Here is an 18478-nt window from a genome sequence, read left to right as displayed (position 1 = left end):
TCCTCTGGGAAGAATAATAGCAAAGGGAAAGGGAGAAGGATGAAGGGTTCCTAACCATCAGCGCTCTGGATGTGAAAAAGAGGGCTGAACATACTAATTAATGATCCACTTCATTTCATGTAAGGATTTTATAGGCAGACAGACTCAAGCACTGTTACACAATAGTAACGCGAGCACGTGCCACCGTTTCACGCGTCAGCCTTCAAGTTCCAAGCCAAAGACCTGACATCACTGAAAAACAAAGCATAAAATATCCCAGCAAAGCATGGCTCGAAAACATCAATATGTCCATTTCAGTCACTAAGATGTTATTATTTTCAATTCTAGTGCCTCCAAGTATACTTGCCAAGTAATTAGATTTTCTCCTCTGTCAATCACGATTCATCTTTCTTTTAGTACTTCTGTTATTTTCCCTGTTTCTACTAAAATAAAGTCTTTGGGTAGGTTATTGAAAGTGTGCTTTCAGAGGGAGAGCTGGCCTGAGTGTGACTGGGATCCTGCCATATAAATTCCTTGAGAATGAAGGGCTGCTCTTTTGATAGTAGCTTGGAAGTCTTCATCAATTAAGGAAATGCAATAGTACAAATTCTCTTTCTTAGCTTCTTGATTGGATTTGATTTTTTAAATAATGGGGCATTCAAAATGTTCTGGCAAGCACGATCTTCATGTACAGTAAAGAAATGTTAATTTAAAGGGCAGCACTTGGCTTATGCTATTTTATGCATTTGAATAGCAAATACCAGCAGAACAATTAGGCTAATTATTCAGAAGAAAGATTGATCCGAAGGACATTGTTGTGCTGTGTCTCAAGTTCCAAAGCAGGGATTTTGATCCTCTGCCTTCTGTACTAGGAAGTCAGAAGGTCAATATTCTGATTGCACTCTGATTTCTGTTTCACCTATTTGATGTATCCTTTCTTACATTCTGATCATTTTTTTTTCTGAAGTTATTTCTGGAATTTCACAAAACCAAATCTAAACACCTTGTGGCTTTGTCCGTAGAATTAGGCCAGCAGAAGCTGTGTACTGAAAAGTACCGCAGATTTCAAAATGGAAAACTTGCCCAACTATAGCAATGGGAAGCTTGAAAAATAAGCATCCAAAGCATCCAAGGTCGGCTTTAAATGGAAAGACACATGAGGCGGAGTGTATCTATAGCTGACATGTAAGGACGATTGCATTTGGCCCCGTTCGAACTGTAATTTGACCAAAGAAACAGAATTATTAATAGTTAAAGAACATTGAACCCAATTCTTTAGTTGTAACTTTTGGAGGACAAGAAGAGGATCCAATTTATAATTCACAGCGACATTTTATGGGATTTCCTCTCAGGCCTTCAGCTCTTGTACCCCTAGCTTTCGTGAAGACATTCTCTTTATCTTTTCTCTAGGCATCACACCTGCCAAACCTCAAAGCCTACACACACACATACGTTTCCAGCTTTGGTTCTAACCTTTCAAGTCCCATCCTCACACATTAGAAGACAAATGTCTAGAAATGGGTTTGGCAGAGACAGAGCTCATAAAGTGAGAGAAAGCAGCAGAGTAGAAAGGGTCATCTGTGGACATTCCTGATGCTGTCATTTCCCTTTGTTGTTTATCCGCTGACACGGTATAAGGTGGACACATTCAAAATGAAAATCACCAGACAGAGGAATAAGTCATTTCCACTCAGAGTATGCGTTTACTCATTTACCATGTTATTTTTCTTTAGAAGATTGCATTTATTTATTCATGAGAGACAGAGAGAAAGAGAGAGAGAGGCAGAGACCCAGGCAGAGGGAGAAGCAAGCTCTCTGCGGGGAGCCCAATGTGGGACTCGATCCCGGGACCCCGGGATCAGGCCCTGAGCTGAAGACAGACGCTCAACTGCTGAGTCCCCCGGCCGCCCCTCATATACCATGGTCTTGATGCTGTGCTGAATACGAATTACAGTTTAGTTAAATGAGAACTGGCAACTCTGAAGGATGTTATGTAATATCTCAAAATAAAGCTGTGAGGTTATCACTTTCATCATCAATAATATCTTCTTTTACCAAATTCTCATCATTAAAAAGGCGGTGTGGTGCCATGAAATCATTGTAAGACTTAGCGGTGGGAGATGTGGGTTCATGTGCCTTTTATACCCCCTTTTACATGCATAAAATGAGGATAGCATCTTCCTTCATATGACTGATGTGAGAAATAAATCTGTGGATATAGGAGAAAGTACTGGATTTATGACAGGCAGTAATTGGTAACAAAATAATTCATATCGGCTTGATGATTGCCCTGGTACATTTACCAGCTTTTAATGACCTTGAAACAGTTTTCAACTAAATATAAGAATACTTTTTTAGGGACTCTTGGGTGGCTCAGTTGGTTAAGTGTCTGCCTTCAGCTCAGGTCATGCTCCCGGGGTGTCATGCTCCCGGGGTCCTGGGATCAAGCTCCACATCCGGCTCCCTGCTCACTGGGGAGCCTGCTTCTGCCTTTGCCCTTCCTCCTCCTCATGAGTTCTCTCTCTCAAATAAGTAAAACCTTTTTTAAAAAAGAGTGTATTTTACAGATTTGAATGAAACGTTCTATTTGATCATTGAAACTCATCGAGGTAAGTTCTTCAAATGCAATTTTTATTTCTTATTTAGGCACAAACCAACACCTCGAGACAATCTCTCATTCACAAGGGTGAAAATCACAGAACAGCTATACATTTTGAAGGGGTCGGTAAAATGGACTCTACTGTCAAATTGCCATCCAGCTAATATTTTGCAATGAAGTTCTTGATTACTATGACATTTGCCTTATTATGAACTAATACTTTGATGGACTCATTACTACTTATGATTTGCTTCCTTACCAAAAATGAAATATCCTCTCTTTAGGGTTTCTTTGTAAACGAAGAATTTAATCCATATACTTTTCATTTGCTATGAACATGCTTCATGTTTTATTTTCGAGGCACCCTCTGAACTAGAGAACAGGTTAATCTTGCAGTGTTTTCGTGTAGTTCTGAAGCAGAAAGTTTGAAAGAAGCAAGGGATCACCATGAGGTCATATAAAATATCTTGCTTGTGACCTTCCTGGTAATGAGAGATTTCTACTACACTAGGGTGTTCATCCACCCAATGATGTGTTCATCATTTTATCAAGCATTTTTTAGTATCATAAATGTCACTGGGTCAACTATGGCACCTTCTCAACTATGGCAGAAGCCCAGTGTTTTTGCCCAGCAATGGGTAAAAGCATCAGCCTCAGAGTCAGGCTAATGTGGGCTACAGGGTTGGTCCCACGATACAAATGTGGTCTATTCAGATTATTGGTGTTTCTTCAAATGAATTCAAATCTACATACTAGAGGCAGCCAATCTTACCAAATTACACAATATATGGTAGCTTTATACAATTTTAATCATATTACATTTTATATTATCATCTTTGGATATTTTAGGAACATACAAGGTATAGTTTCCCTCAAGTCACTTTATTATAATTTTTCATCCACCTTTACAGTCCTTTGACTTCTTAATATTTCCAAATATTGAGATTTCCAAAGAGTCTGCCTCTTAAGTCAACCCCATGATTCAGGGCAGGAACCTGATGCTTTGCAGAAGGAAGGAAGCCGGGGGAAAGTGAGAACCCAATTCTTGTCCCTGGCCTCCTGTCAATTGACTTGATGAGGTTGCTATGCCCAGTCTTGCCATTTTTTTTCTATTTTTAAGCCCTCTTTCATGACTTTAGTCCTATGCTTCCCTTTCTCTAGTTACTGTCACAGGTTTGGGACATGCCCTTTCTCTGACCATCTCTTTTGCCTACTGGAGTGACTGTGCATGGGGACCTCTGAGATCATTCAACTGGCAGGTTTATAGGGAGGCGTGTTACTGAGAAACCTTGTCCTGATCCCAAAGGGCCACATTTGGTCTTGTTCCTCATGAGCACAGCGCTTGACGGGCCCTCAATAACTGTCAGCTGCCTCTGAATGTGTTCTTCCTCCCGCTAGACAGAGGGTCATAGTAAGAAGTCTGAGAACAGGAGGGAAGGGGGGCTTGTCTAGTGGCAGGATCTCCAAAGACTTAAGATTCTAGGATAGAGGTAAATCCTCTCTTCAGCCGGTGTAACCAGAAACTAAAATGACTAGACACTGAAACCGGCTTATGGTTCCACCCGGACAAGCTCTGAAGCCCGGCTGTGGCCCTGCAGGCTCATTTTGCTTTGGCCAGCAAGGTATTCTAAAAGAAGTTGTATTTGAATACCTTTAAGTAAGACAAGTACTGTCTGGTCCAATAGTTCCTACCATTCTATGTTTGCCACTACTTTGTCAGTTTTCATTTTAACTCCTAAACCTGCTTCAACCTGGTTTTATTATCTTGATTTTCTCTATTCACACGCCAAAGGAGGAACTTCAGGTCTGTATGAGGAATCAGCAATATCTACGGAAAAAGGCTGTTTTGCTCTCCAGACTATGGTTGGCTAGGGGATCCAAGCTTGGTTCCATCCATTTAGCCCAAAATTGCTTTTTGTCAATGGAACAGATTTTGTTTTTCACATGCCTATCTTTAGAAAAGCTGATTCTGGCAAATGGTAATATGTGAAGTCAAAAAGAGTAGATCTTTAATAATGAAAGAATGCTTTGAACAAAATTTAACTCCTGCATTATTCTTTGGTTTAACAGCATGCAGTATTCCTGTTTATTCTTTTTTTTTCCTGATCTAAAAGAATAATAGAATTTTGCCAGGTTAGTCAATGCAACTATATCATATTGATGAAGGCAAAACCTTTCTGATAGGCTCGTCTGGACTGAATGCCTGAGTGTTTGGAGGATCATAGTATAGAAAAAAAAGTATTGATTAATTTGATAAAAGATAATGTTTGGGATAATTCTGGTACTGTTTGTGTTGGACTACACCACATGTCATACAATTCACCGAGTTGGTATTTTTGGGTTTGAGAATTGATCTTTTTATTTCATCTACATGTCATCCAGGTTACAGAAATGTTATCTATTTGTTCCTAAGTGACTGGATGATTTCACTTATTTGAGCAAAGACAAAAATCAGAGATAAATTAAGAAGTAAATGGTATTGAGAATTTATCCTATATAAGATAAAGCATATAATTGTAAAATCTTAGCATTCTTAGGCTGCTTTTATACCATCCTCTGTTCCTGTTTCATTCCATGCCTTGTACACATTCCATGAGAACCTCAACAGGCTATTTGATTGACAAACTCTCTTGTCAATCTGCAAAGTAGCATTAATTCATCTGCTGGTATTAATTCATCTTTGAACTCTCCCGATCATCAATTTGTCCCAAGTTCCATATCCATCAAGGAAATGATTTTTTCCTCCGTAGACGTTCAATCAGTGCAGTGCAGACTAGTTTTAAATTTCATTTGTGTACAAGGGCAAATTGACTTTTAACAAATGTATATTCAAAAATTAAAAAGCAAAACAAATTGCTCCTGGCAAGTTCAGACTCCCTCAAGGCAAGGACAGCATAAAAATGGCAGAGAGCAGCACTAAGTCATTCGTGTCTAAAGCATGAACTCACCGGATTGTACTGAAATGAACCAAGTAACAAATTAGAAATATGGAGGGTAGACTGGCCTCACCATTTTTATTCCTTCTAACTCCAGGCTCCAGAGAAAGGGAAATGACTAAATCTCTATTTTAATAGCTGCTGTCAAGAGTTTTGCTCTGTAGGGCCTATTTCAGCAGTTCCTGGTGGTAATATATGGCATTTCCCTGATTAACAGCCATTTTATAACTTGTGTAATTGGCCACAAATCAGGAGAATGTCATAATGTAGCAAGAAAACATTCCCATCTCCGTCAGAGCCTTGGCTTGGATTTTTGGAGAAATTATTACTTGAGTAGTTTGTGGGTTTTCATTACTTTAAATAATGTACTACCTGAAGTACAAAAAAAGACATTAAAACTAATGAACATTTTTGTCTCCTAACCCTTTCCACCAGGCCTGTCTTCAGATTTCTATTTTTTCTTGGAAAAAAAATCTCTGAAAATGGAATTCTTTCCTCATTTTTATAACGGCAGGATTTGGGGGAAATAGAGGCAAGGGAATGAGATGAGGCGACTCACACATTCACCATAGGTGTACAATTTAAACAGGCACCAAAACAGTTCTCAAAATATTTTAATGCAGTATTTTAAAAAACTATTTTTTAGTTTAATCCAAAATGGATTAAAAAAAGAGCAATGATACACAAATATTAAACTTTTAAATAAAATCGGATCTGACCCTACACCGGCTTGACCTAACCTCACTCACTCCACCTTAATCCCTACTAGCTCTGGGCAAAGGTATTGGATGGGAAAGAGTGGCCATAAAGTAATGAGATCAACTCAACTTGCCCAAGAGGAAAATAAGTCTTGACTCTAGTTACTCTTCAGGTTAGAATAAGAGTAAGTTCCTGCACAGAATAATGTATACAGGGTTTTTTTTTTTTTCACCTGTGACACTTAGTCCAAAGCATTTTACTCTCAAAGTACCATCCATACTGAGGACAGCAGTTGTAATGTCCTATCCGTGTCTATTGGAGACTATGGACAATTAGTTTTAAACATGACAAATATAAATGCTTAAAAAACTTTTCTAAGGTTAGGAAAGACCAGTATCATTTCACTATTTTCAAAAATATACTTATTTCCTGATTTGAGCTAGTCACTGTGATATTACACACTAGCAATACAAAGTTAAAAACAAGATCTCGTGTCTGTCCTCAAGACGATGGAATCTAAGTACATGGTTGCAGATTGACAAGTCTGTGAAAAAGGGAGGCAGTAAGAAGGGGCCTGGAGTTCAGATGGGGTGTCGAGTTTCCTGGAGAAGATGACATTTGAGCTTAATCTTGAAGGTCTGGTAAAAGGTAATTCTATGAAAAAGAATGAAAGATGGGGAGGCATTCCAAAGAGAAGGATTAACACTCTGAAATATGGAGGCTTGGAAGAATAGTATGTTTTGGAAGGACCATGAATATTTCAGGAAGGTTGGGGAGATGGATGCAAGCCAGAAAATGGCAAGGAATGAGGCTGCAGAGAGAAATGGGAGATATTTGAATGAAATAATAAATATAATGGCTTACCTGGAGAGCCGCTATATTGAGCAATACATTTTTAATGCAAAACCTATAATGGATTGGAGTAGATATTTTATGGACTTTGATGGTTGAATTAGGAAGAAAATACAAGAAAAATGTCTTTAAAAAGCATGAGAACTTTTTAGGAAATGTGACCACTAACAAATTGAAAATTTCATAAGGACATTTATACTACATCTGCCTAATTCATTCCTTTGTGACTGCCATTTCTGAAGCCAGAACAAGTGGGGTTTGGTACTCTTAAAAACTTGTTATACTTTAATCTAGAAGTCACTATAATTTAATACATGTGAAATGATGCTATATACATTAGGTTTAAAAATTATGAAACATTACCTAATGTAAAATGAGATGTGATGACAAAACATCATAAAACTGCTGAGAGAGTTTACTTGCATTAAATCCAGATCATAAAAACCATCGTAAAAATCCTAGTGAAATAATGCCACAATAAAATATCCTACCAATCAGAACTATGATTAACCTGAAAATAATAACAAAGGGAGGTCACACTAACCTTTTACAGCATTTGCTAACTTCTTGGCTTCATTAAGAATCCCAAAGCTTTTCTGAAGAGAGCTTTTGGCACCTTCCTTTAATGAACCCTGAGGACCTGTTGCCTGTGGACAGAGAAAGGAGTGTCACATATCTAAAACCAGAGAATTATGGAGTTGATGTATCCAACGGGCAGCTGGCATACAGGGTTTACTTTCAGGAAAGCATTCTGGGCTGTGGATGTAGAATTAGAAATTATCAGCACATACTGATGATGAAAGTCAAGAGACTGTTTATTGGGAGAGGAGAAGAAGAGCTAGGACAGAACCTGGGACCTGGAAATCTTACCGTTTAAGGGGTAGATACAGAAAGAGGCAGTGGCAGGGAAACTGAGATTCTAGAGGGCACAGAGAAGCCAGGAGAGCGTCATACTATGGAAGCCAAGAGATGCAGTAGGTGCTCAAGGCAAGGCCAACACTGGTCAGTATTAAATGCTATGGAACGGTTGAACAAATTGAGAACGGGACACATCTACTGACTGTATCCCTAAGCACATTTTACTTCAGTTGTGTAACAGGTGGAGGAACAGTTCCTGTCCCCTTCAAATTAGGAAGATCAATGCTCCTTTTAAAAACACGTCTTCAAGGACTCCAGCAGAACAAACTCTTCTAAATAATAATCTCTGAGCAACAATCATTTCCTAGCAAAGATATATTTGTTGAGGCTTGGATTCAAAAAGATGACACAAAGATAGCAGAATGATATGGGGAAGGGAACATTTAACTTAAAGCACCCACTTTAATAGTGTTTGCTTCTCAGTAATCATCACGTAATACATTTATACCAAGAGATAAATCAAAGGGGATTTTATATGTAAAACTTAAATTGGAAAAGTATTTCAGGTACAAGAAGAGCTAGAGAATGCTAAATACTTCCTGTCGAAGTTATAACGCTGAATTCAGGTTATTCCAGACATAACACTCCAGAAGATCCCTGCAGTGCCTCTGTCACAATTTTTTTTTATCAGTCACATTAATTGAGCATTAAACTGGGAGAGATCACAGAACTTGTGAGTGTTCTGAAAAAAATTATTTTCAGGTGTTATGCTAACAGCTCTACTGTTCACAGAACAGATTGATTATAGAACTAAGATCTCTACAAAAGGACATGTGCATCCTACATAAATAAAAAAGGACATTGTGCATCTATAGCGAGCACTTGCAAAAAGAGCTGTCTGACAACCTCAGACAATTATTCCATGGAAAAGGGACAGTTTCTTCAACTGAGGATACAGAAATCCCTAGTCTTATAGTTTTCCTTGGGAACTAGGTACACTAACATCACATGGTGTCATTTATCTAAAAAAAAAAAAAAAAAAGAGCATCTACTGATGGCACAAATCCAGTGTAACTTACTAAAAAAAAAAAAAGCCTTAGTTACCTACTCAGGTTCTATATCTGTTCCGGATTTAGGTGCCATTCTTACTCCTCTGGTTACAGGTTTTCTGGATCAAAAGAAGGAAATTACAAAGAAAGAAGGATGCAGATTCTCCAAATAGGCACATGACAACAGCAAAAGTGATAGCTGACAACCTATCTGACAATGAGGAAAGAGAAATTATCCAGTAGAGAAAAGATTTTGAAGCTCAGGAGTCCAAATCATTTTGGAAAGGGTAAAGTAGGTTTCAGTAGATGCCAGTATCACTGTAGTAAAATAACTAATGTTGGTATTGACAATCCTGAATCACCCAGATGATGTGGGTCACTCAGAGTACTAGACGAAACTAGACAAAGGCAGGAAAGAAAAAGAAAGAAAGAAAGAAAGAAAGAAAGAAAGAAAGAAAGAAAGAAAGAAAGAAAAAAGAAAGAAAGAAAAGGCAGGAAGAAAGAAAAATAGCTTTCTCTGCAGCCTTGAGATGTGAATGTCTTTCTACAAGAATATGTTCTGGCAAGCATTTAACAACCAAAATTTTAAAGCTAATCTTGGATATGCAAAGTGAGTCATGGGGGTAAAGGAGGGAGAGAAAGTTGATTTGCTGCAAGGAAGAAAATAATGAAATGAAGTGAGAGAAAAGAGGGAGAAGGGTCAGACACCATGGAAAGAGGTGGAAGTCTGAGCTGGGAAAACGAAGCGACTACAGACAGTGGTGACCACTCTTCACATTTTTTTGTCTGCCTTTTTACACATTTCAACAGTTTTAGTGAAGCTTAAAGAAACATATTTAAAATTTACAACTTGGTAAGTTTTGACATATAGACACCCGTGAAACCATCACGACAATCAAGGTAGGGGGACAATCCATTTCTTTTAAATTTCTCCCTTCCACCCCCCTTGACTTCCTCGCATCTCTATACAAACACTGCTCCTCTTTCCATCACTATTAATTTGCATTTCATAAAATCTTATATAAATGGACTCGTCTAGTTTGCTCTCTTTTTTTGTCTGGCTTTTTTCACTCTGCATAATTATTTCAACATTTGTTCACGTTGTGCGTGTATCAATATGTGATCCTCTTTTAATTAAATGGCTATGCCCCACTCTATTCATTCACCTCTTGATTAAATGTCTTGATGGACACTTGGGTTATCTCCAGCGTTGGCCATTCTAAATCGGGTTGCTAGGAGCATTTGTGTATAAATTTTTATATAGACGTATCTTTCATTTCTCATGGAGTGAATAGACGTGGAGTGACTAGATGATATGTTTAAGTTTTCAAGAAACTACCAACTTGTCTTCCAAATTATTTATGCTACTTCAAATTCCCACTAGCAGTGTATGAGAGTTCCATTTGCCTACATCCTTGCTGGTACTTGATGTAGTCAGTCTTTTTAAATTTAGACATGCTAATAGGTGTGTATATCATTTTGGTTTTAATTTACATTTTCTTTGTGACAAATAATCTTGAGCACCTTTTCATGTGCTTCTTTTCCATCTGTTTAAATCTTTTGCCCAATTTTTATTGAGTTGTTTGTTGTTACTGAATTTTGAAAGATATTTGTGCATAGCTTGGATACGAATTCTTTATCAGACATGTAATTTGCAAATATATTCCCTTAGCTTGTAGTTTATCTTAATAAATGGTTGGATTTGATTTGTAATAACTTTGTCAAGAATTTTTATATCTATGTTTATGAGGGATACTGATCTTTAATTTTTTTTGGTAATATCTATGGTTTGTATTGAGTGATACTGGCCTCATAGAATGAGGTGGGACATATTTTGTTCTCTTCAATTCTCTGAAGAATGTATTACTTCTTTAAATGTGAAATCATCTGGGGCTGAATTTGTGTGTGGAATGTGGAGTGTGAGGTGTGTGTGTGTTTGTGTGTACATGAAGGTTTTTAAGTTCAAATTCAATTCTTTAATGGACATTCAAATTATTTGTGAGTTTTGGTAGTTGGTAATTTTCAAAGAATCTGTCCATTTCATTCAGATTGTTGAATTTCTGATATAAAGTCCTTAATAATTTCCCCTTTTTTGACCCTTTACTGTCTGACTTTACTCCTTTTATTCTTTTTTTAATTTTTTAAAATATTTTTTATTTATTCATAGAGACAGAGAGAGAGAGAGGCAGAGACACAGGCAGAGGGAGAAGCAGGCTCCATACAGGAAGCCTGATGTGGGACTCAATCCCGGGTCTTCAGGATCATACCCCAGGCTGCAGGCAGTGCTAAACCGCTGCGCCACCCGGGCTGCCCTACTCCTTTTATTCTTGATATTGGATACTGGATATTGATTTTTTTTCTGACTCATCTGACTGATTATCAACTTCTTGATCTTCCATTGGACCTTGGCGCCTTTATCCAGCAACATGACCTAGCCATAGCTGAAGTCCATCTGCTGATAGACTTCCCTGCTCCTAATTTCCTGTCTTCCTGCATTTATGAATTGAGGATATCACCTCTCTCTTTTGCTCCCAAGCATCTAGTCTTTCCTATTTTTCAGGAAGCCAATAATTTCTTCCTGAATTTCTAGTCAACCATTCCTTGCTCAGGTAAGGAAAGGAAAAGCAAGGAGGCAGGAGATTTTTCTAAAACAAAGATTTATTTATTTGAGAGAGAGAGAGTGAGCGAGCATGAGTAGGGGGAGGGGCAGAAGGAGAGGGAGAGAATCCTCAAGCAGACTCCTTGCTGAGTGCAGAGCCCAACAAGGGACTCGATCTCAGGACCCTGAGATCATGACCTGAGCTAACATCAGTTGGACATTCAACTGACTGAGCCATGCAGCTGCTCGAAGGAGGCAGGAAATTTTGGTGTGTGGAGAGCAGAACAAGTATTTCAGTTGCAAAGGACTCTAGAGTTTAGAGTTTAGGGCAATATGAAGAATGAAGGCTATTGGGTAGACTAGAGTCAGTTTCTGGAAAGCTCGAGTGTCAGGCTGAAAACACTGGGCAATAAGGAACATGGAGCCATTGAAAGCTTCTGAACAAGAATGTATGGTCAGAGCCTTAGTCCGGGAAGATGAACCGGGCAGGTGTGTGGCAGGAAAAGGAGACGCCAGTCGGCGATTGTAATAGAAAAGGGAGCTGTCACTCAGGAAAGGGCAGTGGAGAGGAGAGGTCTGGGCCTCAAGGAACGTGGAGGAATAAGAGGTTTCAATGTTTCAAGCAGCCCTCCAAAATATTCAAGGGCTGATGGCACACGAGTGTCAGTCATAAACAGTGCAGCCCCAACCCGGGTTTGGAAGACAAGCCTTTCATGTGATAACAGAATGAAAAACACTAACATGTAATGGATGAACGGAACTGTTTCAGCTCATTGGAATTTGGAGAGCTCCTTTTCCAACACTGCTTAGTAAGTCACCGAAGCACATCAACAATATCAGGACAGGTGATGAAGCAGCATTTTCCAAGCTAATTATGCTTCATACATATTCATAAGCATTGCATCTGAGTTTCTGAGCTGTGTCTACGGCATATGTGAAATATAAATGAGGTTCTCAGAGTGGCAAGATAGGTTGTTTCTTGCTTTTCAGAAACTGCATTTTTATAAGTAATAAGTTCTTTCTGTGTGTATATGTATATATATAAATTATATAAAAATGTTTATTAAAATATCTCATGCATAGTAAAATATTATATGTAGGCTGCTGTTTTTATTAGTTAATAATCAGTTGCAGAAAATATGAGATCATTAAAGACATTATTAGAGAAGGAAAGATACAGAAAAAAATGAAATGTTAAAGTCTGCGAAGATTTTGCAGAGGGCTTGGGATTTAATTGGTTTTTAATACATGTTAGTGTTCTTATTCCTACTATTGGTTATATAGTCATAGTAACTCTTGTTAAAGTATCATGTCATTGACTAATAGATGAGGGAATTGATTGATTTACAGAACACAAATTTTTAGCTGTCTCAAGCACCACAGTAAGCTCCAGAGACGGGGACAGTCTGCCTTTCCTACTAGAACTATAGTGGAGGACAAACAAAACAATCCCTTATAAAGAAATAATTACTACCATAACAGAGCATGGAAATATGGCAGTGTTTTGTTGTCAGACGAGGCCCTATTAGAGAAGAAGATGCGAATATGAGACCTGAAGTTAAGCTTAATAGGATGGTATTCCTGTCTCCCGGTGATTTATTATTTTTAAAAAAAACAAATTTAAAAGCTGTTGTTTATATTACCTTCTTTTTTTTTAAAGATTTTATTTATTTATTTGATAGAGAGACATTTATATTACCTTCTATATTATACTTTTATTACTTTTCTAAGTGGTCCTCAAATAACTACTTTATTAGAGATAGAATTTCTGAATTCATTGAAAGAGTTGGCTCTAAGGACAGATGGAAGAGATTTCTTTTTGCTTTTGTTTTTATTTGTTAGAGAAGTGATTGAAAATTCATCAGCATGGTTTATGACTTATTCCATTGGTCCCTCTTTATGAAATAATTTATTTTAGAAGTCTTGCATATCTCCAAAGGGGATAATATGCAAAGATATTATGTAACTTAAATGATTTTAAGTTTAAAAATTTTTTAAAATAAAGAAGTGGTTCAGAATGTGCAGGGATATATGTAAAGGCTGGTGATTAGCTGCAATGTGTTTGTATGAAGTGTTAATCAGAAGAAATTTATATTCAGGTTTGTTAGACTGTTGTTAAAAATCAGGGAGAAATTTCTTACTAGAGTAAAATAAATTCTCAGAAGAAATGGTGGAATCTAATCCTATATACATTGTAAAAGATGCAATTTTTGAGAACATTGAAAAAATGTGCATGTGATGTTAATTAGATAATGATAATATATCAAGCTACAAAGCAGTTATGTAAAAGTTACCCATTTGCAAAAAAGGTGTTTTCATAGGAAAAGGTATGTGCAGATCAATAACATTATAAAAGTGATCATTTGTGTTCAGTGGGCTTATGAAAATTGTATATTGTCTCCCTTTGCTTGTCTGTGTTTTCTACTTTTCTATAACAGATATGAACTGCTTTTGTAACAATTAAAAGAGATCATAGGCAATCTTGAAATAAGGAAATCACTATACATTGGTTTTAAAGGTGTTTTAATATGACTGTATTTTTAAAAATACTACAGAATATGAAAATGAAAGCATAAATAAAAAGTGAGAAACAAACAATCCAGGAAGATGGCCTTGGTCGGAAATCTGTTGAAAGGCTATAGATCCGGGCCCTGAACACTATGCTCTAAGATGGGAGAGGTCTTAGAGGAGTCTCCGTGGAAGACTGGAAGCCAGTGAGTAGAGACAGGAGACTTGGATAAGATAGGAATCCTCAAAATTGCAAGTTTAGAATTTGTGACTGTGAACTTTCAGCTTGTTGAGAACACTGAGAAGGACAATCAAGAAGGGATTTAAAAATATATAACTAAATGAGAATAGATTTTCACTAATTACAGCATGGCAGCCCCTGTTCCAGCACCTATGGGTTATGGGTGCCTCTAGCTCACTGCAATGAGGCAGGAACTGAACAATCGGACGGGGGCTAGAATGGGCAGGTACTATGAGAAATCCTGATTTATTCATGGAGCTGGAGAACACTCCCAGAGGCCATGATATATATATATATATATATATATATATATATATATATTTTTTTTTTTTTTTTTTTTTTTTTTTCCAGTTAACGTCCCAAGTCCAACGCAGCATGGGTGTCACCTACTGATGCCTGAACTTGGTAGAATTCCTAAATAGTGAGTCTGAGAACACAGCTGCCTTTAATGAAATCGGCTCTTACCTATGCTGCATTATAGCATCACCGCAAAAAGTTGCCATGTTGCTGAGTGATGACACAAACTTATGCCCTGAATCTTTAAATATGTTAATGCTGGATCATAAAATGGAAGTTTGCTTCTTTGTTTCCAATAGATTTTTAAGTATTATTGTCTCTAGTGAACATATCATACACAGAGAAAATCACTAAAACCAGGGTGGCTTGGTGAACACTATTTTTACATATAGAGTAAATATTTTTTCTAGGTGACTTAAGAGTCTCACTTTTTTTTTTTTTTGGGCCCTGACTTTTTCTATTTGCTATTGTGTGAATTGCTCAGTTGTTAGATAAGTTACTGAACTGCTGATGGAGAAAAAATGCTCACCAATCTTATTGGCAGATTCAACTGGCAATATCAATTATGGGTTTATGTCATTTTCCCATTAATACTACACGGGTGTAAAATTTAAATTCCAATGATTGTAGATATTAATGAGAAGTCAAAACTGCTTGTTTGAATGACTTTTAAGCAGTGGTTGACAGAATAAAATACAAGGCATATGTGATTTAAAGTGTACAACTTGACCAACAGAATATTTTCTTGAGCCTTTTGAATGCAATATGTACTCTGCTAATATTTGCACAGTCCTTTTTGTAGGAAATAAAAACTGAACAATGACCTTGCAAGTATTCTTTATGTATTTTGGTTCATCCAATTACACAGAGCAAATACTAAATAAGACAGACTGAAGAAAAGATATGCCATATTTCTAAACAAACACTCATTAGAAATGCCTTAATGTTTAATCATACTACTGCAAGATTCACCATGTTTACCCTTATGATTTATACACCAATAGCAATGATGTCAAAGAATCTTGCTATTATAAGGACTCAAAAACTAATAAATAAGAAGAAATTATTAGGAATAATATTATTAAAGGAACGAATAATAATAGGAAAGAAAGGAAAACTTATAATAAAGGAAAAGAATAAATTATCTGGGTAAAAGAATGTATTATTTTTATTAGTATGACAAATGAAAACACATGATTATTATGGGTTTGCAGAAAGGTTAGAATTCTAATGATCTCTGATTACCCTGTGTGTTATGTTTTGTAATTCTGTTTACACATTTAGTACATTAAACATATCATCAAAATTTTAAAAAAATTTAAAGAGAAAATTTTATTTTTATTTTTATTTTACTTTATTTTTTTTTTAAAAGAGAAAAATTTAAATGTGAACATGCTTAATACCTCGTACTTACCGATAAGTAGCTCCTGAGCACCTCTGGTAAGTACTGTAACCAGGTCAATGAAGACTAAGAAATGATCTTACATAGTTGTAGATTGAATGCTAAATCAGATAAAAAGATTTGGGCTCTAGGAACTATATTTACCATAAGAATCAAGTGAAGTGAGAGGTCAGAAGAGATCACACAATTCACTCAGTTTGAAGGTAGATCTTCTAATTCCCAAATACTATCCTGCTGTCTTCTTTTCCCAGCTTGATTTAGAAATTCCAGCACAACACTAGACCTTGATTCTGACCAATTAAAAAAATTCCCACATGACATCTATATTCAAACAGGTATTTAGACATTGTCTCTAAATAGGGGAAGTGATTATATTCTTCCATTGAAATTGTCTTCTCTCTTCAACTTTCCTATATCTTGTGACAATATAAATATCTAGTCAATTCTGGAATTCCGACGCACCCTGGCCATTCTAGATTCCTGCCATTAGCGTTTGGGGACAGGAGGTGGTAATTTACATTTAGTGAGCAGCTACCGTGTATCAGGTGTTAGCTATATGGAAATCATGGAATACTGTGTGAGAAATAGTGAAAAAGTCAAATACTCAGGGGGTCAGTTGTGGTGATCCAGGTTTCTGCCCACGAGGGGTCTATTATAAGCTTACATTTTTTAATTCTGGAGACATTGTTTTCTGGAAAAAGCAAGTAGGAAGAACACAAAACATCACAGTCCCCAAGCAGTGAAATAGCACGGGAGCCCATTGTGCCCCACAGAGAGCCTGCAAGAAAGTGGGCATCTGCCAAAGCCCGGGGGTCCTGGCACGGTGCAGCCCACATCTGACCCAAGCGTTTGTGCCAAGGGCCATCGCAACTGGCCAGCCAACTGCTCACCACGCTGTGTGCCCTGGTGCATCTCACTCTGTGGGGATGCTTTTTGACTCATCCAGCCACCACACGGGGTAGTGGAGACCCTCGAATGTGCCCTTCCCATGAGGAAGTAAAATATAGGAAGAAAGCAAAAGATGCCTCAGAAATACGGATTACTTAAAATCTGAATTTTCGCTAAATTCTACCCCTGAAACTAAGACTACACTCTATGTGAACTACCTTGAATTTTAATAAAATTTTAAAAAAGAGAAGATTTTTTTTTTTTTAAATCCAAAGTTTGAGGAAAAGACACTGTTTTCAGGAAACAGTACCAAGAGACTAGATAAAGTGGGATAAGCGTGCAGGGAATTAAAAGTATGGTGGTGTAAGGAAAAGGGTCTGACTTCAGCAGAGGAATCTTCACTTCGGCAGGACAGACACCTTCCGTCACCACATCAACATGGGTCTTTAGGCCTGTACGCCCCCTCAATCTGCTGCAACCCCTGTACCCTCACCTTGCTCAGTAGGGCCAGGAAGGAGGCACGCACTGTCTGCAGGTGGCCAGGCCTCAGGAACAACAGGTGAGATAGAGGATGAGTGAGTCAGGAGAACAGAAACAGAAAATGCCCTGCAAGTCCTTTTATGGAGCAGAGCGGAGCAATGGCCACCGACCCCGAGTGCCCCGCACCTGCCCCGCTGGGAACAACCGAGGGGGGCTTCAAAGGAAGAGCTCCCAGTCACAGCGGCTGCCCTCGCTGGATACAAATGTTATGGAGATGACATTGTGGAAGTTAAGGGGTAGAAATTGGGAGGAGGAAGGTGAGAAAGAGAACCACAGGCAGGATGAGGGCACAAAAGTCTGCATCTCACCACGTGGGGCGTGCATCACTGACCGGACAGGAGATGAAGCTCCAAGCACGATCACTCATGTTGAAAAAAGACAACAGTGAAGGATCGAAGCATGGTAACCCACCTACATGGGGAAATGGGCGAGAGGGAGAGTGACAGGATACAATTAAGGGAACTCTGTGTCATGCATCACCGCAGTAATGAAACAGACGACACCCTGCAGTCGTCGATCGCCTGATAGCATGATAGTGGGGTTATCAAGACAGAGAAGGACAAGAGATCGTTGTAAGGTTTGGCGATGAGTGGCCCAGGGGGTGTGAGTTTCCAGGTGAGACAAGCTAGGTCAGGGGATTGTCGCTAGAAATTTCCCACTTCTCTTTTCAATTGAAAAGGAAATAAAATATGCGTGCATCATGAATCTTTAAATAAATGAATGAATGAATGGATGAATGAATAAATAAATAAAAATAAATGTAGGGCCTCTTGTTGTGAAGGATGAGGGTTGCTCTTTCATTTCCAGGAGGCTTTCAGAACCACTTTATATTTTTTCAGGGCAGAGCTTCCTGCAGAACAGATTCTCAATTTCCTCTTACTTTCATTTTAGTTAAAACACTTAACTAGGAAATAATTTAAGTATATCAATAAGAACAGAAGTTAATATAGATACCTGTGTCCCATCATCCGTATTTGACTAACTTTTTACTACATTTGTCTAGATCTTTAAAAAAAACATATTTGGATTTG

At 37.8% G+C, this 18478-nt stretch overlaps 1 protein-coding gene across 1 annotated transcript in view; it reads right to left on the bottom strand.

Annotated features, from left to right (window-relative positions):
* Positions 1 to 18478, bottom strand: part of LAMA2 (laminin subunit alpha 2) — a 586660-nt gene that overhangs the window by 85992 nt on the left and 482190 nt on the right. Inside the window, exon 42 of the mRNA XM_055309905.1 lies at positions 7610 to 7712. Coding sequence (XP_055165880.1) covers positions 7610 to 7712 — 103 coding nt within the window. The remainder of the gene's footprint in view (positions 1 to 7609; positions 7713 to 18478) is intronic.

Source organism: Nyctereutes procyonoides, unplaced genomic scaffold, assembly GCF_905146905.1.
Source record: "Nyctereutes procyonoides isolate TBG_1078 unplaced genomic scaffold, NYPRO_anot_genome, whole genome shotgun sequence".
Taxonomy (NCBI): Eukaryota; Metazoa; Chordata; class Mammalia; order Carnivora; family Canidae; genus Nyctereutes; species Nyctereutes procyonoides.
Note: the sequence above shows the minus strand (reverse complement) of the source record. Positions and strands in the feature narration are given on the sequence as shown.